At 37.9% G+C, this 26,184-nt stretch overlaps 2 protein-coding genes across 14 annotated transcripts in view; one reads left to right on the top strand and one right to left on the bottom strand.

Moving 5' to 3' along the window:
* Positions 1 to 15,475, top strand: part of Nusap1 (nucleolar and spindle associated protein 1) — a 30,355-nt gene extending 14,880 nt beyond the window's left edge. Inside the window, exons 5-12 of one of the 11 annotated variants that reach the window (XM_048793233.1) lie at positions 561 to 659; positions 1,807 to 1,916; positions 4,930 to 5,114; positions 6,915 to 7,072; positions 7,568 to 7,603; positions 10,202 to 10,318; positions 12,049 to 12,157; positions 14,465 to 15,475. In XM_048793233.1, coding sequence (XP_048649190.1) covers positions 561 to 659; positions 1,807 to 1,916; positions 4,930 to 5,114; positions 6,915 to 7,072; positions 7,568 to 7,603; positions 10,202 to 10,318; positions 12,049 to 12,157; positions 14,465 to 14,561 — 911 coding nt within the window. In that variant the 3' untranslated portion in view covers positions 14,562 to 15,475. Of the gene's footprint in view, positions 1 to 509; positions 660 to 1,806; positions 1,917 to 4,926; positions 5,115 to 6,914; positions 7,073 to 7,567; positions 7,604 to 10,201; positions 10,319 to 12,048; positions 12,158 to 14,464 lie in introns of all 11 variants that reach the window. The other 10 variants (XM_048793232.1, XM_048793229.1, XM_048793234.1 and 7 more) reach the window with 10 other exon arrangements.
* Ndufaf1 (NADH:ubiquinone oxidoreductase complex assembly factor 1) overlaps positions 7,074 to 26,184 on the bottom strand; it is a 23,980-nt gene continuing 4,869 nt past the window's right edge. For 2 of the 3 annotated variants that reach the window (XM_015480798.2, XM_015480799.2), the window contains exons 2-5: positions 24,922 to 25,573; positions 20,884 to 21,069; positions 17,819 to 17,893; positions 17,004 to 17,303 (exon numbers count right to left, since the gene is read on the bottom strand). In XM_015480798.2, coding sequence (XP_015336284.1) covers positions 17,154 to 17,303; positions 17,819 to 17,893; positions 20,884 to 21,069; positions 24,922 to 25,497 — 987 coding nt within the window. In that variant the 5' untranslated portion in view covers positions 25,498 to 25,573 and the 3' untranslated portion in view covers positions 17,004 to 17,153. Of the gene's footprint in view, positions 7,204 to 12,371; positions 12,408 to 17,003; positions 17,304 to 17,818; positions 17,894 to 20,883; positions 21,070 to 24,921; positions 25,574 to 26,184 lie in introns of those variants that run through there. The other variant, XM_048793239.1, reaches the window with a different exon arrangement.

Below are 26,184 nucleotides of genomic sequence, written 5' to 3'. Positions count from 1 at the left end.
CACATATGTTGCATATGGCTTTTTTTCTGAATTGTTTGAGAAGTTGCATATATCTGCCCCTTTACTCCTAAATGTGTGTTTCTTAAACCATAAGAACTTTCTTGCACAAATGTACAAAGAACAAAAGAGTTCATTGAAATAGCTTCATATTCCACATTGTGAACTTTAAGAAACTACCACTTATTAAGTTCTGGTATAATATCAAAGAAAAATAGCCATAATTATCTGAACAGGCTCTTAAAATACTCTTACCTTTTTAACCATACATCTCTGTGAGGCAAGATATTTTCCATACATGCCTCAGACAGAATGGCATATCATAGCATAATGTATGCAGAAGCAGACAAGAAAATCATGGGGTTTTTGCTTTTTTTTTTTTTTTTTTTAAGGTACTAGGAATGGAACCAAAGGCCTCATGCATGCTAGGCAAGTGCTCTACCACTAAGCTACATCACTAGGCTCATACATACATTTTTTAGTAAGTTAAATCTTGTGATTCAAATCAACAGAGATTAATGGGGAAAGAAAGTCCTTCATTAGTTCTGTATCTTTGGATTTAGACAATGAAGATTCAAAGGGACCTTCAGAAAGAAAGTCACTCTACACAGATGGGTTTTCCAAACTTGGAAACAATAAAAGAACTACAGTCACTACTCCAAGTAAGTTTATACACAATGAAACATAAGGTAATGAGTGGTTGGTCCACTTTAAACTAATATTGGAAAGGCAGTGGATGGTAGCAGCTAAAAGTTCAGATGCTAGAACCATGGTTTATATTTTGCCACTTTTGCTTTCTAGCCTTGAAATCTTGGAGAACTTATTCTCAATAAACCAACTTATTGGTATAAAGTAGAAATAATTATACTATCTATTTCATCAAGTTTATATATATAGATTGAGAATATCACTTTTATTACTGATTACCTAGTACAGTGAATAGCATATAGCAGAGAATTGATAAATATCTGATGAATGAATAGTTCTTCAAGGTACTCGACACAATGTACACTGTATACTAACTTTCTAATAAATATGATGGACTCTTTTTAGACATGTAATTCTTTATCTTGTATTACTGGAACATTGCTTAGTACATAGAATGTGGACTTAGTGTCATGTATTTATAGTTGTTAGAATATTGCTCATCATATACTAGAAGTTCAACAAATATTTATATACATATTTAGAATAGCATAGGGCAGGGGTTAACATTCTACTGTCTGCCTGCCTTTTATCTCTTGAGCTAAGAATGTTTTTCCATATTTATAAAAAGAGTTTAAAAGAAGATGAGATAGAGATTGTACTGTATTTGGCCACAAAGCCAAAAATACTGTCTGTCTCTTAACAGAAAAATTGTCAGTCCTTGACATAGAGCTTTCCAAGCATAATAAAATACATATTTGAGGGTTGGGAATACAGTTTAGTGATACAATGTACACTTAATACTCATAAGGCCCTGGGTTCAATCTCCAGCACCAAAGGAAGAAAACAAATATCAAACTTGTGATGACTAAATAAAGGTCATTTGATTAATTAGGGAAAAGACAAATCTGTTCTCTTCTTTAAACCAAGATGTCAGGAAAGTGAACAACGGGGAGATTGTGAATGTTTGATAGTTTATAAAATGAATAGGCTTTGCTGTGAGTTTCAAAAATTGAAGTGTTTTGAAATTAAAGATTTAGCAAAAATGATACTGAAGTTAAATGTCAGGGATGCAAGGAGAATAATTATTAACACCAAAAGCAAAAGGAAGGTGAATAAATGGAATTCTATTAATTTTCATATTTGGGGGGGGGTTCATTCTAGATTTTAAGAAGCTTCATGAGGCTCGTTTTAAGGAAATGGAGTCCATTGATGAATATATTAAGAGAAAAAAGAAACATTTTGAAGACCACAACTCCTTTCATGAACTGAAGGTATGCAGAAAAAAATTCACAGCTTTAATGGGATTAAGCTACTTGGTTTTATTTTAAAAGCATGTAATGCCACAGTTAATACATCCAGCTTTGTATTACTATGCCTGTGGAATAGATTTGTTTGGGTTTAATATATTTTTATCTTGTTATTTTTATTTTGTTTATTTTTTGTGTGTGGGGATTGAACCCAGGGCCTTGCACATGCCAGGAAAGTGCTCTACCACTGAGCTATAGCCCCAGCTTTTTTTATATTTTATTTGGAAACAGGGTCTCACTGAGTTGCCAAGGCTGGCCTTGAACTTTCAGTCCTTCTGTCAGCCTCCCAGGTACCTGGGATTACAATTACATACCACCACACCCAGTTTAATATACTTTTATCTTAATATTGCTTTCTTCCACTGAGAATTTTCAAAACCCTCTAGAAGAAACATCCTCACTGTGAGGAAGTATTCTACAGTGGCAATGAGTTCTTCTATATTCATTCATAGGTTTTGCCTCACTTTCATTGAGGGTAGACTGCAGCTATCTTCTTTTGCTTCTCTCTCACCTAAAGGAAAATGGGGTGCTGCATAGTGGCTAACCTATGCTAGCAGCTCCTTCAAGGGTCTTTAGTCCAAGCCCTACTGGATTCAGTGAGCCCTTCAAGTAAGAGAAGGTGATGTAGTCAACCCTGAGATTGAGTTAGGAGAATAGTGAATTGAGAGTATCCTAGGAAGTTGATGTTACTGGTATCTGAGGTTAAGGAACTGCTAGATAGGGGACTGAGAAACATTTATGATTTATATAAATAACAACCTGCCTATTTCTCAAAAGGAATTTAAGGCAGTTTGTGGTATTACACATATCAGAAAACCGTATAAAGTCAATTTAAAAGGGCTGAACATGTGGCTTCAGTAGTAGAGTATCTGCCTAGTGTGTGCAAGGCCTGGGTTCCACCGCAACATTGCAAAAGGAGTGTGGTGGGGGAACAGAAAATGAGCACTATTAGCAAGAACAATGTCTACTGCTATCACTGCTGAGTTTTGAGTTTTCTGGCAACTAGGCCAAAAGAGACACACTGGATTATAAACTTCTTGGTGAAAAACTTAGTTAAAAAATATATATATATTTATTTCAACAGTATTTATAAAATGCTGCCAGGCGTGGTGGCATACACCTGTAATCCCTGCAACTCCCAGTGCCTCAGGAAGCTGAGGCAGGAGGATCACAAGTTTGAGGCCAGCCTGGCTAATTTAACAAGACCTTGTCTCAATATAAATAAAAGGATTGGGAATATAGCTTAGTGGTAGAGCACCTCTGGGTTCAATCCCTAGTACCACCAAAAAGAAAAGGGGGGGAAAAATGTTACTTGTTTATCAGACTTTTAGCAAACAACACAGGAGAGATATTCAGTATGTTCATAATTAGCTTTCTTACATATTAGCAAGGGCTAAATTAAAAACTGGCACATGAAGCTCATGCCTATGGCATTACATGAAGACATGCAGCTTCTTTTTTTGCATAGGTGTGAACTGGCTGCAAAGCTGCCTGGAAATGTCACAAATGTCTCTTTACTGTGAAACTGGATCTACTAAATCCTTGATTGACAAACTTTCTATTTTATATAGTAGAGATGAGTTAATTTTCTGGGCAAAAGTTAAGGTTGGAACAACTGCCTTGAAATGTGTTGAATGAATTGAGTAGCTTATCTTATTTTTCAGTTTAACTCCAGCCTAATATCCCCATCTGAATGAGTATAGTTCTAAAATTCCACCCTTCATCTCCATTGTTTAGGGAATTGGTCTGTTGGATTTGGTATGATCTATTTGAAGACAGGAGAATAAAAAAAAAAAACTACAGTGACTTCACCCTAGCTGAGATGAAGTTGCTCTTGGCAGTTAACATGTTTGGGACTTGGTCATTGGATAGTGACGGACAATAGTAAGCATTGATAATCAACCTGATCATAACAAACTTTCTGTGATGTCCATTAAAAAAAAAAAAAAAAAAAAAGAGCCTTGTGGGGCGGCTGGGGTTGTNAAAAAAAAGGAGCCTTGTGGGGCGGCTGGGGTTGTGGCTCAGTGGTAGCACACTTGCCTGGCATGCATGAGGTACTGGGTTCAATCCTCAGCACCACATACAAATAAATAAAATAAAGGTCCATCAACAACTTTAAAATATTTAAAAAAAAAAAAAAAAAGGAGCCTTCTTTCATTTAATTTATCAAATGGCCCTGTAGAAATGTCTAAAAACTTATGCATGAAAGTGCTTATTTACTTTGCCAATAGAGGAATTATCAAATTTTTAATTTAATTCAATTCCATACTAGGAATTGAACCCACTGAGCCATACCGCAGCCCTTTTTTGTTTTTTGAGACAAGTTCTCACCAAGTTGCTGAGGCTGGTTTCTAACTTGCCATCCTCCTGACTCAGTCTCCAAAGTCACTGGGATTATATATGCCACCATGCTCAGTTTCTGAAATATCATTTCTTTAGTCACGTGATATTACATGTTTATATTTATAATTGGCTTTTTTTCTATAGATTTGTCCATTCTTATTTATTTGCTTTAATGGCATGTATTATATATTAAAAATACTTTTCCACACTGGGCAAGATGGCACACACCTATAATCCTAGTTGCTCGGTAGGCTGATGCGGGAGGATGGGAAGTTCAAAGCCAGCCTCAGCAAGAGCGAGACACTAAGCAACTCAGAACCTGTCTCTAAATAAAATACAAAAAAGGGTTGGAGATGTGGTTGACTACCCCTGAGTTTAATCCCTGGTTTCCTGTGCGTCCCCCATCCCCGCCCCCCCCCAAAAAAAAAAAAGACTGGGAATGTAGCTCAGTAGCAGATAGCCTAGGATGCACAAGGCCCTAGTAACAAAGAAAATAATTCTTTTAAATGATATAATGGGGAAGGAAAGGATGTCAGGTTGAGTTACAAATGGACATAAAACAGAATAAATGGAGCACTCTTTTGCACTTTGAGAGACCAAACTTTTAAAAGTTATGTATTTTTTTCTTCAGAAGCAGCCTGGCAATAAGGGAGGAGTAGTAACTCCAGTTCCTCCAAAAGGAAGACTCTCTGTGACTTGTACACCAATCAGCCAGCAGCGCTCAAAAGGCCAATCACATGGCCCTGCAAGTCGGAGCACTAGGTATCTGAAGGGGTCAGTCAAGCACTCTCCTCTCTCAGCAGCTAAAATGAGTGTCAGGTAAAGAGGTTGTTCCAAAATTTAATCAGGGGTAAGATTTCAATTGGATTTTATCCAATATGTCCTAATGTAGATTAAAAAAATGAGAAAGAGGACCAGGGACAAGAGAAAGATCAGCAGTATTTATAAGTTCTAATCTTAGTCTCACAATTGAGTTCAGTTTTGATTAATAAGTAAAGATCAAGCTAGGCACAGTGGCACAAGCCTGTAATCCCAATGGCTTGGGAGGCTAAGGTAGGAGGATCTCAAGTTCAAAGCCAGCCTCAGCAACTTAGTGACGCCTTAAGTAACTTAGCAAGACCCTTTTTCTAAATTAAAAAAAAAATTTAATGGGGCTGGGAATGTGACTCAGTGTTAAGCACCCCTGGGTTCAATCCCTCCTACCAAAAAAAAAAAAGTGAAAATATAATATGAAGTATATGAGAATCTTCATTTTATTACCTTGATATATGCCATCAAAGATGTCGAGAGGAGCTGGGGTTGTGGCTCAGTGTAGAGCACTTGCCTAGCATGTGTGAGGCACTGGGTTCGAACCTAAGCACTGCATATAAATAAATGAATAAAAGTCCATCAACGACTAAAAAAAATTTTTTTAAATGTCTAGAGAGAATTTTTTCCATTAACTTAAATATGAAAGTGGAACTAGGAGCTCCAATGGTGCAATTGGTTAGCACACAGTACTTGTAAGAGTGAAGCTAAATTCCTACCTCAAGTCTCAATGCAGTAAACTGTAAAATTGACTCTTCCTAAAGTATCCACTAGGCACTGCAGTGTCATAGCCACCTCATGACCCATTAATACCTATATTTTCCATGCCTTTCCTGATATCAAGGTTACCCTTCAACTGTGATCATCCCCACAGGTTAAAATATTTAGGTGCCTTCTAATATTGAAACTTTATTCTCTTCTTTTCATAACAGCAATGGCACTATCTAATATAGAGTTGTTGCATGTGATTCCCAACATGTGTGATTATCTAACACAGTTTGGGTTTTGTTTTTTGGGGTTTTTTTTTTTTTGGTTTTTTTGTTTGTTTTGTTTTTTGGTTGCGTTGTTTTGTTTTTGCCCTCCTAGGGATAGAACTTAGGGCCTGATGCGTTTTATATATATGTATATATATTATTTTTTAAATTGGATTTTCGTTGAATCTGAGACACCATTGATTGAAGACATGTGATGTTTTTTGTATTTTATTAGACACATGGTTTATTTTATAAACCATGAAGAAAAATCACTGCCAGTTAACTATTGACATGTTAACAATTATAAAGCACTTCCCAATTTCAGAGATGTTAATATGTAGGAAAAGTCTATATCAGAGAATCACTAAAATACACTTATGGTGATTTCCCATGAGTACAAAATGGACTTATTTATGTACAACTCTAGTGATATTTTTCTAGGAAGACATAATCACTCCTCTGGCAGAGCAGTCTTCTGTCTTTCTGACATCTTATCTCCAGGAGGAGGATGAGAAAGGAAGCCTATCAGATTTCCTGGTGAACTGTATGTAACTTGAGGTCTGCAGGATTATTTGTCCTTTATAATGGCATTGGTAAATACTAGAACACCAAAAGATGCAAAAAACATATTTTACAAATAATGGAAGTTAACAAATGATTTGCTTTAGCAATACCCTTTCAAGAACATGTTTTTTATGTAAGAGAAGTTCATTCTAATAACAGTATTTATTGAGCCCCTTTAGCTGCCTAGCAATAGAAAAGTGGTTTTATTTCTAAGCTTGACATAATTTACACTTGCCACAAGCACTCAGGTCTTGTACTCCACTGTCCTGTTTAGGTTTTCAGCTGCTACTAAAGATAATGAGCATAAGCATTCAATGATCAAGACTCCAGCTAGAAAGTCTCCACATGTGACCACATCTGGGAAAACCTCAGAAGGCCATGCTGTGCTTGGGACACCCAATTTAAAGACCAACAGAGGGAATTCTGCTGCAGGTAAAAATCAAAACCAAAATCAAACATCTTTATTGGTTCATCTTTAAACTTCATAAAATTAAGTCTCAAAAAAAAATAAAAAGAAGAGCTGGGGATGTGACTCAGTGGTTAAGTGCTCCTGGGTTCAATCCCTGGGGAAAAAAAAATTCAACCATGATGAATTGTTTTTACTGTTTCAATGATTTGGCTATATGCCAATTTATGTATTTTACTGCTCAAAGGTATGGTTATTTCCAGCTTTAATTATTATGTATATTATAGATAAGAAAACTCTTGAGCAGGTTTCTTATACATGTGCAAATGTATAGATTAGAAGCAAGACTGCTGAATTCGAGAATATTCATACTTTTCCTGTGCTGGCTGAATTGTACCCATCCATGCTCCTACAGGCAGTATATGACAACCTCCATTATCCCACTTCCTGCTTGCACTGGATATTAACACAACGGTATAGCTTAAATACAGGGTTTTGATCTTTTTTTTTTTTTTAACTAGGTGTTCCTAGATTCTATTGTTCCTTCACAAATACAGGCAAGTGTTGACATTTGGCAATAATCTAGGTACAACTGAGTGGCTCCCCATATGAGAGGAAGTGATTATAAAATGTGCCAGATGTTTGGTACCTAACTATAGCAAAGAGGCTTACTAAATCACACCATTCTGATGTATTTTTAAGTTTTTAGCGGACACAACATCTTTGTTTGTATGTGGTGCTGAGGACTGAACCTGGGCCACACGCATGCCAGGCGAGTGCGCCACCGTTTGAGCCACATCCCCAGCCCCTCTGATGTATTTTTAACTTTATGACGGCTGGGGATATAGCTCAGTTGGTAGAGTGCTTGCCTCGCATGCAAAAGGCCCTAGGTTCTATCCCCAGTACCACAAAACCAAAGAAAACAAAAACTTTATGGTACCAAAATTCACATTCTTAAATGATAATAGTCTTTATTAATAACCAGAGTCATGTCACACATTGTGGCAACACCTGTAATCCTAGCAACTCAGAAGGCTGAGGCAAGTTCAAGACCAGCCTCAGCAACTTAGTGAGACCCTATCTTGAAATAAAATATAAAAAGAACCCCAGGGACTGGGTTTTGTAGCTTAGTGGTAGAGTGCTTGCCTAGCACATGGGAGGCACTGGGTTCAATTCTCAGCACTGCATATAAATAAATAAAAATAAAGGTCCATCAACAACTTAAAAAAAAAAAAAAAAGACCTGGGAATGTAGCTCAGTGGTAGAGCACCCCTGGGTTCAATCCCCAGTAACACATATACACACAAACAGCCATGTTAATAACATGTAATCTTTAAAAAGAATATCTACTACTACCACTGAAAAATAACCAAGCTATTTCTTTTTTTTTTTTGGAACTGGGAATTGAACCCAGGGGCACTTAACTACTGAGCCATATCCCAGCCCTTTTTCTTTTTCTTGTTTTTCTTTTTTTTTTTTTTTGGTGAACCAAAAATTTATTTGCTCATTTCTTGCATTTGAAGTACTCTTCAATGACATCCTTGGCCTGAGATTCTTTGCCATAGTCCTTAACAACTACACAACTACAACCAACCACTTTATGGGGGTTTGCCCTCTAGGTCAATTTTACAGAAGCCTACCCATTCTCCTAGTTTCTTGTCATCATCGACCTTAATTAGATTGATTTGGTACTCAGCACAAAGGGCCTCCACCAATTTGACATCATTATAGTTCGATGCAAGCATACAGAGATGGGCCTGACACCTTTTCCTAGGTTTCCCGTAGAACCGGATGCCATTCGGAACTTTTGTGCTAACACCATGAACTTCACGCTTTCTTCCCTTGGCTGAAGTTTTGTTCCTGTTGCAACAACCCACAGTATTGAGACTGATAAAACGTACTTGTGGAAGGCTTTGGCAGCTTCGAGAATTTCATGTGCAAGACCAGCGTGGACGAGGGCAGTCTTCAGCACCTTTTGTAAAGCAGTGTTTACATCCATTACACCTCCAGCAGTAACGCCTTCCTTGGCCATGGCAGTGGGTGGGTTATGGGTGAAGCTGAATCTTGAACAAACCTGAGCCTCCGTGAGACTCTGCAACAGCAGGGAAAGACCCCTTTTTCATTTTTTATTTTGAGATGGGGCCTTGCTAAATTGCAGTCCTCCTGCTTCTGCCTCCCAAATTGCTGGGATTATAGGCATGTGCCACAATGCCTGGCTAACCCAGCTATTTCTTGAAATGGGATTCTAGATTCCTAGCTGATCCCTCGAAATGTCATAACTTCCAAAATACTTGAGGAGCTGTTAATGGGAAACAAAAATCTGAGTGGTTAGATTTCATTATTTTTCCCCCTTTCTCTTTTTTTGGGGGCACATACTAGGAATTAAATTCAAAGACACTCAACCACTGAGCCACATCCACAGCCCTATTTTGTGTTTTATTTAGAGAGAGGGTCTCACTGAGTTGCTTAGCACCTCACTTTTGCTGAGCCTGGCTTTTAACTTGAGATCCTTCTATCTCAGCCTCTGAACTGCTGGGATCACCACCGTGCAATACCACACCTGGCTTCCTTTTTCCTTTTTGACCCCATATCTATTTCATACTATTCATGTAGTCTTAGCTTGTTCAGGCTGCTATAACAAACCACCACTGACTGGCTTACAAACAACAAAAATTTATTTCTCACAGCTCTGGATGTTAGATCAGGTTGCCTACATGGTCAGGTTCTGGTGAAGGCCCCCTTGGAAGGTAGCACACTACTGACTTCTCATTGTATCTCTAGGTGATAGAAAGATAGGAGCTTTGTGAAGTCTCTTTATATGGCATTAAACCCATTCATGACCTGATTATCTCCCAAAGGCCATATATCCTAGTACTAATCATGCAGGCTGGGGATATAGCTCATTGGTAGAGCATTTACCTAACATGAGCAAGGTCCTGGGTTAAAGCCCTAGCTCCACGGAAAAAATAAACATTAATAATGCTGGCATTTTAGGATTTCAATATATGAACCAGGGACATAGAGATACAAACATTCAATCTATTAAAATAGATTTATTTTTAAGACTAAAAAGTGATAATTTGACAAAAACTATAACAGGTCTTTTTTTTTTTTTATTTCCTAATTGTCTTTTGGTATTTTTTGATCGTTTTTAGTTATTACCCCATTCAAGTTAACAACTATGGCAATGCAGACTCCAGTCTCCAATAAGAAACCAGTATTTGATCTCAAAGCAAGTTTGTCTCGTCCCCTCAACTATGAACCACACAAAGGTATGTGGGAGTATTTGGGGGTTAAGGGCCTATAAAACACTTAAGACAAAACAATCTGGCAGGCACTGTTTCATGTTTGTAATTCCAGCTAGGGAGATCAAAAGTTTGAGACCAGCCTCTGCAATTTATTGAGACCCTGTCTCAAAAAGTAAAAAAAAGCTAGGGATGTAACTCAGTGGTAAAGCACCCCTGGGTTCAACCCCAAATACTGCAAAAATAATCAATTTACATCTGAATTTTTTTTTTAATTATACATATTTATTTGCAATGAGAACACTTTAAAGCTACTTTAAGAATATGTCAACTATAGTCATTAAGTTGTATAACACACATCTCTGACCAAAATTTTATGGCCTTTACCCAACATCTTCCCAAACCCCCCATAACCACCACTCTACTCTGCTTCTGAGTTCAGTTGTTTTAGATTCTGCACTTAAGTGAGAACATGCAGTATTTACCTTTGTCATCTGGCCTGTTTCACTTAGCATAATGTTCTCTAATTCTACCCATGTTGTTGCAAATGATAAGATTTTTTTTTTTTGGTACCCGGAATTGAACTCAGGGGCACTCTACCACTGAGCCACATCCCCAGTCCTATTTTGTATTTTATTTAGAGACAGGGTCTCACTGAGTTGCTTAGCACCTCGCTTTTGCTTAGCGCCTGGCTTTGAACTCGAGATCCTCCTACCTCAGCCTTCCAAGCCGCTAGGATTACAGGCATGAGCCAAAATGCATGTCTATACCATATTTTCTTTATTCATTCATCTACCGATGGATACTTAGGTTGATTCTATAACTTGGCTATTGCGAACAGTGCTCTGGTGAACATGGGAATGCAGATATCTCTATGATAGATTGATTTCAAATCTTTGGGGTACCTAGAAATAGGAATTGCTGAATCTGGTCTCAGTCCTAATGCCAACAAAATATTCCCATTCTATTCTGAATCCATTTTAATAAGTAACGGTTATGACAAAATAGATTAAAATGAATTAATATTAAACCTAATTCGTATGTAATCTTGGGATAAGATACTTGGTTGTAATGGCTTCTTTTAATGTGCTAGGTAATTGGATTCAGCATTAAGGGAATTTTTTTTGTACTAAGATTTTTTTCAGTCTGAGCATATAGCTCAATGGTAGAGTATTTGTCTAGCATGCATGAAACTGGCCTTCATCCTCAGCACAGAAAAATGAAAAAAAAATTCTGTAACTTTCTAAGGTTTATAAAAATCACACATTTGTATTTTTTTTTTAGTTGTAGATGGACATAATACCTGTATTTATTTATTTATTTATGTGATGCTGAGTATCAAACTCAGGGTCTCACATGTACTGATAAGCTAGTGCTCTACCACTGAGCCACAACCTTAGCCCCACATGTTTGTATTTTGCTGTTGTTTGAGTCTCAGATCTTATTATGTTACTCGGGCTGTTCTTGAGTTTATGAGCTAAAAACTATCCTCCTGCCTCAGATTCCAAAGTAGCTGGAAACTATAGGTATGTGACACTGCGCCCAGCACATATTTTTATTTTTAGAGGAAAAATATGATTTGTATTTGTGGAGTGTGAAATGAAAATAAATGACAGAATATACTTTTGGAACATACTGGAAAATGTCTATAAAGCAAAGTATAAACACTGGTAGGAAACACGTAGCTACAAATGAAGACAATAAAGTTAGGAATACAAATAAAAGAATCTCAAAACTGTGTCTTGGTCCTTAACTAGGAAAGCTGAAACCATGGGGGAAATCTAAAGAAAATAATTCTCTGAATGAACATGTGGACAGAGTTACGTTCCATAAGAAAACCTATAAACAACCTCATCTCCAGACCAGGTGAGTACATAATTATCCACTTTTATAATTTTTCTAATTTCAAAAAGACAATAGCCGCACTTAGTAGTGCCTGCTTGTAATCCCAGGCAAGAAGGCTGAGGCTGAGGCTAATTTGTCCAGGCCAAGTTTTAGCCCGGCCTGGACAAATTAGCAAGATGGTGTCTCAAAACATTAAAATAGGACTGGGGATGTAAGCCAGTGATGGAGCACTTACCTAGCATGTGCAAGGCACTGAATTCAGTTCCCAGTGCTGCAAAAGCAAAAGAACAAATAAAAACAGTGTACAAAAGCTCCTCTGGGGGATACTGTCAGTAATAGCACGTTTAAGGTTAGAAGTAGAATGTCTTAACCCATTTTGTGTTGCTGTAACAAAATACCTGAGACCAGATACTTTATATAACAGTCTACTCCCTCAAGCCCTAACCCAACTCACTTCCAGGAGATGTGCATTAATTCCAAGGGTGTACCACCTTGACCCAATTACCCCCTCTTAAAGTTTGTGCCACCTCTCAATACCATTGTACTGGGGACAAAAACTCTAGCATGTATGTGATCTTTTTTGTGTATTGTGTGTGTGTGTGTCTGTAGTACTGGGGATCAAACCTAGAGCTTTGTGCACGCAAGGCAAGCACTCTACCAACTGAGCTATATCCCCAGCCCATGTGTGATCCTTTATGTAGGACAAATATCCAAACCATAGCATGGAATCACCTATAAAACTTTCTAGAAGTACCTGAGCTGAGGTCTAGCGTAGCAGATCTCAAATCAGAAGAGTTGGGATGAGACCCAAATATCTGCATTGTTTTAAAGGCTCTACAAGTGTTACAGAAGAAGCAGATTCAAAGATTGCTCTTGTATAACCTATCCTCCCAAGCAATGCTTATGAATATCCCTCCAGACACCAATGCTCAAGCACCCAGGGCACCTGCATATGCAGATAGATAGATGTAAATTCCTCACTCCTCAAGACCCCAGGTTTATGAGGTATGAAGGTCTTATTCAAGAAGAACCCAGTATAGTCCTTACTGACTTCCTTGTGTTTGAAAACCAGGTTAAAACTGGGGCTCATGCTAGGCTTTAGCTGCTCCTGGATGAGTACAGATTCCCTGTCTGGAACTTTCCTATAAATGTGACTCTTGCTTATATCTACCTTCCATGAAGGCTGTTACTAACTGTATTTGTTGTTAAGATAGTTAACATTGCAGAGCATGGTGGTGCATGCCTGTAATCCCAGCAGTTTGGGAGGCTGAGAAGGAGGATCACAAGTTCAAAGCCAGTCTCAACAGTGAGGAACTATTTAGCTCAGTGTGACCCTGTCTCTAAACAAAATACAAAATATGGCTGGGGATGTGGCTCAGTCACCGAGTATCCCCAAGTTCAATCTCTGGTACCCCCCCCCCCCAAAAAAAAAGATAGTTAACATGGTCCCTGGGCTTTTTATTTCTCTTTGCCTTATCCTCTTTAGAAAAAACAAAAACAAAAAAAAGCATAGTAGCTTAAGTCAGTAGGCTCTGGTTCTAGTTCTAGCACTTTCACTGGACACTTGTGAGCTTAACCTTTGATTCTGACATCTAGGAATCAAAATTTCTCATTTAAAACAAATTTACAAATTTTAAGGGCTGGGGTTGTGGTTCAGCAGTGGAACATTCGCCTAGCATGTGTGGGACTCTGAGTTTAATCCTCAGCACCACATAAAAAAATAAATAGAATAAAGGTATTGTGTCCATCTACAACTAAAAAATAAATATTAAAAAAAATAATAATTTAAGTCAGGCATGGTGGCACAAGCCTGTAATCCCAGCGGCTCTGGAGGCTGAAGCAGGAGGATCACGAGTTCAAAGCCAGACTCAGCAAAAGGGAGGCACTAAGCAACTCAGTGAGACCTTGTCTCAAAAAAAAAAATACAAAATAGGGCTGGGGATATGGCTCAGTGGTCAAGTGCCCCTGAGTTCAATCCCCCATACCAAACACACACAGACACACACACACACACACAAATTTTAAGATATAGGAGTTGAATTCAGTCACTAATGTACCTTCTGATTCCAGTTCCATGCATGATATTAAAATGCTGAGTTAATATTAAAAGGGAAATACCAATTTTTAGCCCTTTAGAACAATGACTAACATTTGTTAGAACTATTTCTAACATTAACAGGTAAGTAGAGAAATGCCCTGTAAGAATCTGTTTTGCATAAATATGCTAGATGTCATTTACATTTTATATTAGTCCAACAATAGTTGCTCTGAAGTGCCTGTTTTGGAGCTTAATTAGAACCTACTGTATAACCTGTCCCTCCCCCATAGGGAAGAGCAGCGGAAGAAACAAGAGCAAGAACGAAAGGAGAAGAAAGCAAAGGTTTTGGAAGCTCGAAGGGGCTTCATTATACTTAAAGATGAGTAATTTGTTAATGTCCTATAAATATTCCTTTATTCTGAAATTGTTTTCTGAAATTTTGTAAATATTTTTATACTGTCTTTCCCACTTTCGTCAGAGATCGTTCTCTGTTAACTTTTATTCATAATCTATATAGCATCTATGTGTTTTTTATGTTCTGGCATTCTTTGGAATAGTGTTTATCTTAAGTCCCTGTACAGCCCAGTTTTCTCATGAGACATCTTAGAGCTTAACCTAGATCTTTAATGTCAAGCTTCTTTACTATTTCTAACATTAACAGCCTTGCTGTCCTCTATGCAATAGCATTTACCTGATGAAGCTAGTCATACCACAAGCTTAAGTAGAATTTGAACAATAAAAAGTTAACAATAAGAAAGCTGGGACCAAAAGGCCACCTCTTATCTTCTAACCTACAAAATCTAGCAATCTTGAAACTGGACTAATGGTTGCCCATATGAAAATGTTTATAATAAAGACTTCATGTCATTGCTACCTGTCATTCACTATATCCTTAAAAATAAAATTCTATATCTCATTCTAGCCTTTCATATTTAAAAATAAAAGCTATAAGCATATTTATATATAAAATCTATCAATTTTAGATGGATGGGGGTATAGCTTAGTGATAGAGCATTTGCCTAGCATGTGGCAGGTCCTAGGTTTGAGCCCCAACACACACACCAAAAAAAAAGTGTATTACTGCTTTAAGGATTAAAATGCTGTCACTGTCAAATTTGTATCTTAATAATTTTATGGAACCCGGTGCAGTGGGACACGCCTGTAATCCCAGTGGCCTGGGAGGCTGAGACAGGAGGATCTCAAGTTCAAAGCCAGCCTTAGCAAAAGCTAGGTGTTAAGCAACTCAGTGAGACCCTGTCTCTAAATGAAATACGAAATAGGGCTGAGGATATGGCTCAGTGGTTGAGTGCCCCTGAGTTCAATCCCCAGTACCTCACCCCAAAAAAAAATAATTTATGGAAAAGCCCAGCATTGCTTGGCATCATATTCTTCTTTCTTGCAATAACTACATAGAGCTTCTGTGTTATATACTGCTCAAGAACTTTATAAATAAAATTTTTTTTGTTGTTGTGGTGGATTCTTTTTAGACAAGTCATCCATGATTTGGATGATCAGCTAAGATCATAAGAGGTTACCTATATCCTTCATACACTTTCCTGGACCACCCACTTCTACCCCAAGAGTAAATTACTATATTCTTCCTTTTTATACTGTCTTTCTGGTCTTTATATTGTCTTACTGGTTTTTATCATAATTATTAGTTTGCATATATGTTCAGAATGTGGCACATGCCTAAAAAAATCAGATTTTCCAACAAGAAACTCCTGGATCATATACACTTCTGAGAATGTAAAATGGTACAACCCCTTTGGAAAAAAATTGCTAACACTTTAAAAAGTTGTATGTCTGTCTACTATGTTATTCAGCCATGGGACTTCTAGTTACTCAAGAAAACTAAAATCATATGTTCCTATAAAAGACTTGTATCTGAATGTTCATGTGAAGTTTTATTTGTAATAACCAAGAATTGGCAACCACTCTAATTTCCATCACAGGTGGAATGGACAAATGGGTTATATCTACACAATGGGAAACTACTTTAGAATTAAAAAAATGGAACTATTGACAAAAAGTGTAACAAATGAATCTATATGATGAGTAAAATAAACCAGACCAAAAAATAAGCATATACTATATGATCCCATTTCTAGAAAACTTTAGGAAGTGCAAACTACAGTGGTCAAAAGGGCTGGGGATGTGGCTAAGTGGTTAAGCACCACTGGGTTCAATCCCTGATACCAAAAAGAAGAAAAGCTATTTAACTTTGTATATCATTTATTTGTAATTTTGGCTCTCTTATGGTACTCTGGCTATATATTCATTTCCTACCTTCTAATATGACAAAAATTGATCAAAGTGAGTTAATTAGGGCCTTATTTTTAGCATGTCCAATCTCTAATACTTAAAATAACTTTGGAAGCTTTAGAGACAGAAGTCTAGTATCTAGTTTCTCCACTGATCCATCACATCAATAGTCACTATAAAGGAAGAACTAGTAAGGTTCATTTATCTTTGGAGGACAAGCTCTCTAAACCAGGTATCTCATTTCTCAGTGACTTTTATGGCATCTTTATCTTAATATCCTTGAGCAGTTTCCTTTTCTCAAAGATGAATTAGGAAATAAAAGAAACCTGCAAGGAAAGAATGGTAGAAAGCTATCAACAATGATCTCAGAGACTCTCCGCTTTGGAACCTGCCTACTCCTGTAGGAAATGTTCCTAATAGGAACATTCCGACAAAAACATTTGAGTGCCTCTACATCAGTACTTGTATTACATGAGCTAAAGCACAGCTCAGAACCTGGTTTCATGCCTTGTTCCTCTTAAGATGAGGCAAATGCTATTCTTAAGGATTATATACCACCATTCATTGGATATTGACAAATGCTTTATTTTGTCCTGGTGATGTAGCTGTGTGGTAGAGTCCTTGCCTGGCATGTGTGAAGCCCCCAGATCCCCAGCATCACTGTTACTGCTACTATCCATAGAGTAGTCATACAAAACTGCCACATGTTCTTATCTATTTGAAAAGTCTTGGGTTAAGATCTGGAGAATTTTCATAAGCAAATTCTTCTCTGTGGGCTGGATCAGCAAACACACCAATAAAATCTATTTCCAGGAAGAATGGACCATCCACTTTATCAGCCAACGTGAATCCTATAGTGGAGATCTAAATTTAAAATAAGAGAAATTGATTAAAATCTCATATGCTGACATGCTGATGTTATTCCTGAAGTTTTTAAATCGTATGAGCTGATTACTATAACTGGATCTTTGTACCATCAGCCCTTAGCAAGTATACAATAGTTCTCACAGACTGTGGAAAATTATAAGAGAAAGTACAAGAGACTGCTTTTCTTTCCACATTTCTCTTCCTGTTAGATGGTTCCACTTAAGACTTAGAGCAACATGGATGCCCAATGTAGATTCCTTGAAGTTCTTCCAAACTTGTTTTTAAAAGTTAAAATACAAACATAGAAAGAGGATCATACCAACATTCTTCCAAATAGGAGCTCAGCTCACAGATATGTCCAGATTGGTATTTAATTGAACCTAACAGGTGCCTCTGAGTAGGAATTTTTATCTTTCATCTGCCAGCCGTCCAAATTGGACTGAACTCATGATCACAAGAGTTCTGTTTCATTAAAGATATCATTCTGAGTGAGAAGTATAGGAAAATGTTACCTTGTCAAGCAAAAGCTGGTACTGAGCATCCCGGATTCTTCCTTGATTTGAGAAGAAAAATTTGGAAAAAGGAATCTGAAAGAAGAAACCATTTATTTCATAAATGGAACATAAGTAATTGTGGCATCTGTATGGAGTTGCAACAGTAAGAAAATAGTTTAAATTTTTATATACAGTTATGAGGAGTAGCCAGCCACTTGGATCAAAGGTGATCATTTTTTTAAACTATTATTTGCAGTGCTGGTGTGTTGAATGCAGGGTCTCTCAAATATTAGGCAAGCACTCCACCTCTGAATTATAACCCAGTCCAAAGGCAAAAATTTTTTTAAAATAACTACTAGAAGAAAATAGTGAAAACTTTCTAAGCCAGAAGTCCAAAAGAGTACAAATTAAAATTCTGAGAGCAAAAGACAAAGGATAAACTAGGAAATAATACTGTAACATTTAAGAACAAGAGTGTAATATCCTAAACACAGCTTTTACAAATATCTTAAAAAAGATTACATAAACAAGTGGAAAAACAGATGGGGAGAAATAGGCACACATTTTTACAATTAGTAGGAGGGCGACTTAGTACTACTATTTGAGAGGGCAGCTGGCAATTGTGATAGGAAGTTTCAAATCAGTTCATCTTAATATAGGGAGATTATTGTTTGCAGACTTGACAATCATTCGAACCCATAAAAGGGAATAGTGAAACAAATTAGCAGCATGAGAAACAATGGTAGGGAGATTCTCCATTGCTGGCTTTGAAGATAGTGATAGGAACTTAGATGCTTCTGCAAGGAATGCCAGCAGCATCTAAGAGCTGGGAGCAGCACCCCCTTGACAGCAAGAAAAAACTTGCTGCCTACAATCATAAGGAACTTAATTTGGCTAAGAACCAGAAAAACCTCTACAAAATGCATTCTGCCCACAAGCTACAGAAAGAAACAGCCCTGCTGACTGACACCTTCAGTTCAGCCTTATAAGAACTGAGCATGGGCCAAATGTGGCCTGTAATCTCAGCACTCAGGAAGTTGAGGCTGAAGGATAGCAAGTTCAAGGCCAGCCTGAGCAACTATCACAAAATACAAAATAAAGGGCTGTGGATAGTTCAGTGATATAGTGCCCTTGGGTACAATCCCCAATTTGAAAAAAAGAAAAAAAACAGAACTAAGGATGCAACAGTCATACATATTCCAATTTATGACCTACTGAACTATAAATTAATGAGTGTGTTGTTTTAATCTTCTACATTTATAATCTGTTATGTAGTATCAGAAAACTAATTCAATGACATCTAGCAAATTTTGAAATGCCATAACTTTGCCATATCAACTTCACTTTCAGGAATTTATATTACAAATAAGCTCCAAGAAATACATAAAGGTATAGTTTTTTCCTAATAGTAACAACAACAACAACAACAGCAAAGCTAAATTATGGTATAGCCATACAATTGAATATATGGGCTATTGAAAAAATGAAGTAGATCTATATAGGATACAATTGCTTCACTGCAATATGAAGACCTCTGTGATGTCTTATGAGTAAGAAAACAAGATACAGACAAAATCTGGACTGGGGTATATAGCTCAGTGATATAACATGTGCTTAGTTAGCAGCATGAGGGCCTGGGTTCAAATTCCAACACAAAAGAAAGAAAAAGAAAGGGATAAAATCTATAATATAAGCTTGGTTTTTTGGGTTTTTTCTTAAAGGCCTTATGATGTAGGGGTATAGATCAGTAGTAATGTGTAAGCCTATTATGTGTGAAATTCTGGTGGGTTCAATCCCCAGCACAACCAAAAAAAAAAAAAAAAAAAATTACTATAAGTAAATACTGAGATCTAAAAACTTGCATGCTAAAAAGTTTAGGGATGAGATGTACTGATATTGACAAAAGATGGATTGAGAAATGAGTAGTAGGAAGAATGGGTAAATAAAATAAAGTGATGAAACAAACAACCAAATATTTTTTGAAAAATCCAGGTGGTACATGGTAGCTATCTGGATACTCACTGTAATTTTTTATGTATGTTTGAATATTGTCATTAAAAATGTTAAGGGAAATAACAAAATTATTCATATACAAATATGTGTATGTGTTTTACTTTTTGTTGTTCTTGTTGGTACACCTCAGTTCTTTATATTTGTTATTGTTTTTAATATTTTTGAGATAGGGTCTCGCTAAGTTGCCCAGACTAATCTTAAACTTGGCAGTCCTCCTACCTCATTCTCCTGAGTATCTGGGATTATAGGCATGTGCTACCATGCTCAGCTTGTTTTTCTTTAGGGGGTTTAGTTTGTCTGTCTGTTTTTGTACTGGAGATTGAACCTAGGGATGCTTTATCTCTGAGCTACATCCTCAGTCCTTTTTATTTTTTATTTTGAGACAGGATCTCACTAAGTTACTAAGGGTCCTGCTAAATTGGTAAGTCTGGCTTTGAACTTGTGATCCTTCTACCTCAGCCTCCAGAGCTGCTAGCATTATAGGCTACTACCACACCCAGCAGCTTATTCTTACATATTAAAAGAAATGTCTTAAACGATATGCCAGAAACTGTTCTTTTCTGGGAAGGAGGCAGAGGAGGTGGAGGCAGAGGGACTTTTAATGTGTACAGGTTGCTTATATCACAGACAAAAAGCCAATAGTTAAAGAATTCCTAGTAATTGAAAATAAATACCAACTACCTAGCAAAAAAGACATGATCAAGCCAGGCAAGGTGACACTTGCCTATAACTCCCAGCAACTTGGGAGGCTGAGGCAGGAGGATCACAAGTTTGAGGCCAGCCTCAGCAACTTAGCAAGACCCTGTGTCAAAATAAAAATAAAAAGGGTTAGGGATTTAGCTCTGTGGTAAAGCAATCCTGGGTTCAATACCCAGATAGAAAAAAAAAAAAAGTATTTACCAATTAGTAAACTACCATTTATGATTAATGAAATAAAGAGTGATTTATGTAAGTCTCTTTCCTCTTCCTTCTACCCACTTCATCCCAACGTTCCAAGAAGGATTAGCTACAATGTAACCACAATCTCAAAAGACCTAATTTTCATAAACAGTAAAGACTTATGCTGTTACCTTGACTTCCTGCCAGTAGGGCCCTCCACGGGTGAACATGAAGTAACTGTACATCTGATTTTTCCTTTGGATAAAGTCTGTGTCCTCTTTGATATTCACCATCCAAGGTCGGCCATCCCCACGGATACGGAGATACAGAGTGTTGAACTGGGACCAATCATAAGACTTCTTCTTCTCAAAAGCACCCTAAAGTACAGAAGACATGTTAACTTGACCACATTCTCCACTATTAGCAAAATGTGAGCCATCACCAAGTCAGTAACACCAAAAGGATCCACTAACAATTTTTCATCTTTTTACACTTTGCACCACAAAAAGATAAATCTGGCAATTATTATTTTAGCACAAAATACTGACAGTTGTTTCTAAGGTAATTATGTTCAAGACATGATTGGCATGTAATTGTTTCCATGGGATAAGCATTCACTTGTGTTTTCGAATGGAAAGGAATGAAAGTTTTTTCCTTAGTTCCTTGGAGCAATGGCTTGAGTGGCACATTTTATGAAAACTGCTTTGCCCTATGTCAGAAAACTGGGGAAAACAGAGCTCAAGCTTTAAAGGTGATAATAACAAGAAATACCAGTAACTGGGGCTGGGGTTGTAGCTCAGTGGTAGAGTGCTTGCCTAGCATGTGTGAGGCACTGGGTTCTATTCTTAGCACCACATATAAATAAATAAATTAAAGCTCCATTGACAATTAGAAAAATTAAAAAAAAAATACTAATAACTATCAGCCACTGAATACTTACATTAAGTACTTACATGCATACTCACATTTAATCCTCACAAGGGCCCTAAGATAGGAATTACTATTTTACCAATTTCACATATAAATTGAGCACTCAGCTAATAAGCAGTATATCCAGCACACACTTCCAAATCTGCATGCTTAACAACCATCTATACTCTCTTCAAAAATGGAATTCAGATGGGTTGGGGTTGGGGTTCAGCGGCAGAGCGCTCACCTAGCACATGTGAGGCCCTGGGTTCGATCCTCAGCACCACATAAAAATAAATAAAGATGTTGTGACCAACTAAAATTAAAAAAAAAAAAAAAAATGGAATTCAGAGCCAGGCGCACAAGTCTGTAATCCCAGTGGCGTGGGAGGCTGAGTCAGGAGGATCGTGAATTCAAAGCCAGCCTCAGCAATGGTGAGGCATTTAGCAACTCAGTGAGACCCTGTCTCTTAAAAAAATACAAAATAGACAGTGGGGATGTGGCTCAGTGGTTGAGTTCCTCTGGGTTCAGTCACTGGGGCTGGGGATGTGGCTCAGCTACAACAAATAGAACCCAGTGCCTCATACATGCTAGGCAAGCACTCTACCAAAAAAAAAAAAAANCTAAATTGCTAACGACTAGCCTTGGACAATTTCAGGTTTTTCGGGGGATTGGGGGGTACTAGAGATTGAACCCAAGGCCGCTTAACCACTAAGCCACATCCCCAGCCCTTTTTTGTATTTTATTTAGAAACAGGGTCTTGCTGAGTTGCTTAGGGACTTGCTAAGTCACTAAGGTTGGCTTTGAACTCGTGATTCTCCTGCTTCAACCTCCTGAGTCACCGGTATTACAGACATGTGCCACCATGCCTGGCTTGGCCTTGAATTTCTTTTCTTTTTTTTTTTTTTTTGGTACTGGGGATTAAACCTAGGGGCACTCAACCACTGAGCCACATCCCCACTGTCTATTTTGTATTTTTTTAAGAGACAGGGTCTCACTGAGCTGCTTAGCACCTTATGTTGCGGAGGCTGGCTTTGAACTCCTGATACTCCTTCTTGCCAAATCACTGGGGTTACAGGTGTGAACCACTGGTGACCTTGAACTTTTTTTTTTTAAGATGGACAGAATACCTTTATTTTATTTATTTTTTAATTTATTTTTATGCGGTGCTGAGGCTTGATCCCAGTGCCTCACACATGCCAGACAGGCGCTCTACCACTGAGCCACAACCCCAGCCATGGCCTTGAACTTTTGATCCTACAGTCTTAACCTCCTGAACTGCTGGGATTACAGGCATGTGCCACCATACCTGGCTAATTCTATGGTATTCTTAAAAACCCAGAACCTCAGTCTAACCAGGAGGAAAATCATCAGAAAGGGCTATTCCACAAAAACATCTGATCAGAACAGGTATTATTTTCCCCATGAAAAATAGCACCCCCATAATCTCAGCTACTCAGGAGGCTGAAGTAGGAATCACTTGAGCCTAGGAGTTCAAGATCACCCTGGGCAATAGAGTAAAACCTCATCTCAAAAAATATCCCAAAGGGCTGGAAATGTAACTCAGTGGTAGAGCACTTGCCTAGTATCACTTGCCTAGTATCAATCCCCAGCACAGAAAAAGAGAGAGAGACAGAGAGAGAGACAGAGAGAGAGACAGAGAGATACAGACACAAACTGTCACAGACCACACAAAAGAGAATATATAAAAACTCAACTCATGTAATGTACCATCCTGGTACAGATAAAGGATATTATTGGAAAAGGTAGTGAAACCCAAATAGAGTCTGAAACTTAGTTGGTAACAAACTAATGTTAGTTTCTTTTTCATGACAAATGTTGAACAGTAAGATGACGTCGAAAGGAGAAGGTGGATAAGGAGTGGATGGGAACTCTGTGTACTATCTTTGCAATTACAGTTTTTCTATAAATCTAAAAATACAACTATTTTAAAATAAAAAGTCTACTAAAACTGGGCACAGTGGCACACGTCTGTAATCCCAGCAACTTGGGGGGCTGACGCAAAGAGGACCAAAAGTTTGAGGCTGGCCTCAATAATTTAGTGATACCATAAGCATCTTAGTGAGACCCTATCTCAAAATAAAAAATAAAAAGGGCTATGGATATGGTTCAGTCGTAAAGTACGTCTGGGTTCAATCCCTAATATTAAAAAAAAAAAAAATCTACTAATAAAAAAGTCAGGGTGGAAGGAGGAGAGGGAAGGGAAAAGAGTTGGGGAGTGACACTGGCCAAATTATATTGTTATATTGTGTGCATGTATGAATACTTTTTTTTTTTTAGTGGTACTGTGGATTGAACCCAGGGCCTTGTACATGCAAGGCAAGCACTCTACCAACTGAGCTATATCCCCAGCCCCTGTATGAATATTTAATAACAAATGTCATCATTATGTACAACTATAATGCACCAATAAAAAAAAAAAGGTGGGGAAAATAAAAAGACAGTCATGATGGCACACACGTGTAATCCCAGCAACTCAGGGGGCTGAGACAAGAGGATTCCAGGTTTGAGATCTGCCTCAGCAAGAAGACTTGGACTGGAGATGTAGCTCAGTGGCAGATCACTCACCTCACATGCATGGGGCCCTGGGTTCAATCTCCAACACAAAACAAAACAAACAAACTAGCCAGGCGCAGTGGTACACTCCTGTAATCCCAGCAGCTTAGGAGGCTGAAGCAGGAGGATCACGAGTTCAAAGCCAGTCTCAGCAAAAGTGAGTCACTAAGCAACTCAGTGAGACCCTATCTCTAAAGAAAATACAAAATAGGGATGGGGTTGGGGTTCAGTGGTTTAGTGCTCCTGAGTTCAATCCCTGGTACCAAAAAGCAAAACAAAACAAACTTAGCAAGATCCTGTCTCAAAATTAAAAAAAGTAAAAAGGACTGGGAGTGTAGCTCAGTGGTAGAGTACCCCTCAGTTCAATCCCCAGTGCTGCAAAAAAAAAAAAGCCACAGTCTGACCTTATGTCCATTTTAAGGGACCCCCTGGCCACTAAAGGAGTTATGGTCCAAGTCAGAGGAGATACAAACCTCCTCAGATATTTTTCAAATGTCTAACCTCTCAGTATTCCTCAAACAGCAATATTCTTCCCTGGCTTAAAACAATGCCCAGAAATGACTCCTCAGAAATCACTTCCCCCTTGTGCCAAGTACTTATTTATCCCCATATACAGATGAGATGCCCACATATAACATGCCAGGTATGTTCATTTACAGAAAAAAAATCTGTCGTCATAGGTCATGCTATAATAATGTTCACACCAGCTCACTAGAAAACTTTGGCTCCCAAGTCTCACGTACCCTTGGAATCCTGGATATCATTGCACAGTACCCACTTTGGCTACTCTCCCCATCCTGAGGTGGCTCAGAGCTCAGAGTTCCATAGAGCAGTGCACTTTGATTATTCTTGCCCATTTTCAAGAACACTTCACTTCTGCCTCCAATCGTCTTATCAGAAGTGACTATCCACTTATCCAAATCTTCTTTTCCACGGAACTGCCAGACAACCTTGGCTTGTTCTAGCAAGACATCATGCAATGGGCGGCCTTCTGGTCCCACCCAGTGATTCATGATTTCATCCTTCAAACGTCTAAAATGGTCCTTTAATTCATCTTTAATTGCTTTATCAAAATTCATTTCAGGCTTCTCTTCAGGAGAAGTTATATCCAAAGCAACTTCTTTCTGGTGATGTCTTTGCAAACCCTCTTCAGTCCTCCTCTCCTGGGAGGCTCTGCCAGAAGCAGCCACTGGTTTCTGAGGACTATTGGAACAATAGTTTGCAAAGTAAATACCCCAAAATGAATGCAAGGCAGCACTCGGCTTCAGGTAGTTTCTGAGAATATATGTGCCATTCAGGAATTTATGAACCAAAGCCATGGTAAGAAAAAGTCAAAATGTAAATTTCTCCCTAGGTTATCAGAGAAAGACACTTCAGCAAATAGCTCAATTCCACCTACAATACAAGAAACATTGGAGAGTTACCACTGTAGCAAATGAATGCATCACAAGTTCAAATTCAATAGAAATCACATATTATAAAATTCATAAGCTTATTTTCTAATTCTACAAACATTTTTGTGCCTTTTATGGGCACAACACTGCTATGCATTCCAAAAAATACCAAGAAGACTAAAAATACAGGCCACAGCTTCATGGAATTGACGATTACCACAAAAATAATTCAAGTATATGACAAAAGCTACCTCAAGAGAGAGTGTCAAGTTGTAGATAGACACAATACCTTTATTTTGTTTATTTTTATGTGGTGTCAGGATCGAACCCAGTGCCTCACACCATGCTAGGCAAGCACTATACCACTGAGCCACAAACCTGGTCCCAAGATACTGTCAATTTTAAGGCAAATTTTTATAGGTTCCAAAAGTAAAATATTCAAATAATTAACTCTAGGATCTGAGCCAATTGACTTTAGAAGTGAGCACTTGATCTATAAAAAGAGAGGCTAGGGCCGGGGATATAGCTCAGTTGGTAGAGTGCTTGTCTCACATGCATAAGGCTCTGGGTTCAATCTCCAGTACCACAAAAAAAAAAAAAAAAAAAAAAAAA

The sequence above is a fragment of the Marmota marmota genome, unplaced genomic scaffold (assembly GCF_001458135.2).
Source record: "Marmota marmota marmota unplaced genomic scaffold, marMar, whole genome shotgun sequence".
NCBI classification, from domain to species: domain Eukaryota; kingdom Metazoa; phylum Chordata; class Mammalia; order Rodentia; family Sciuridae; genus Marmota; species Marmota marmota.
This window is presented reverse-complemented; position numbering and strand designations above follow the sequence as displayed.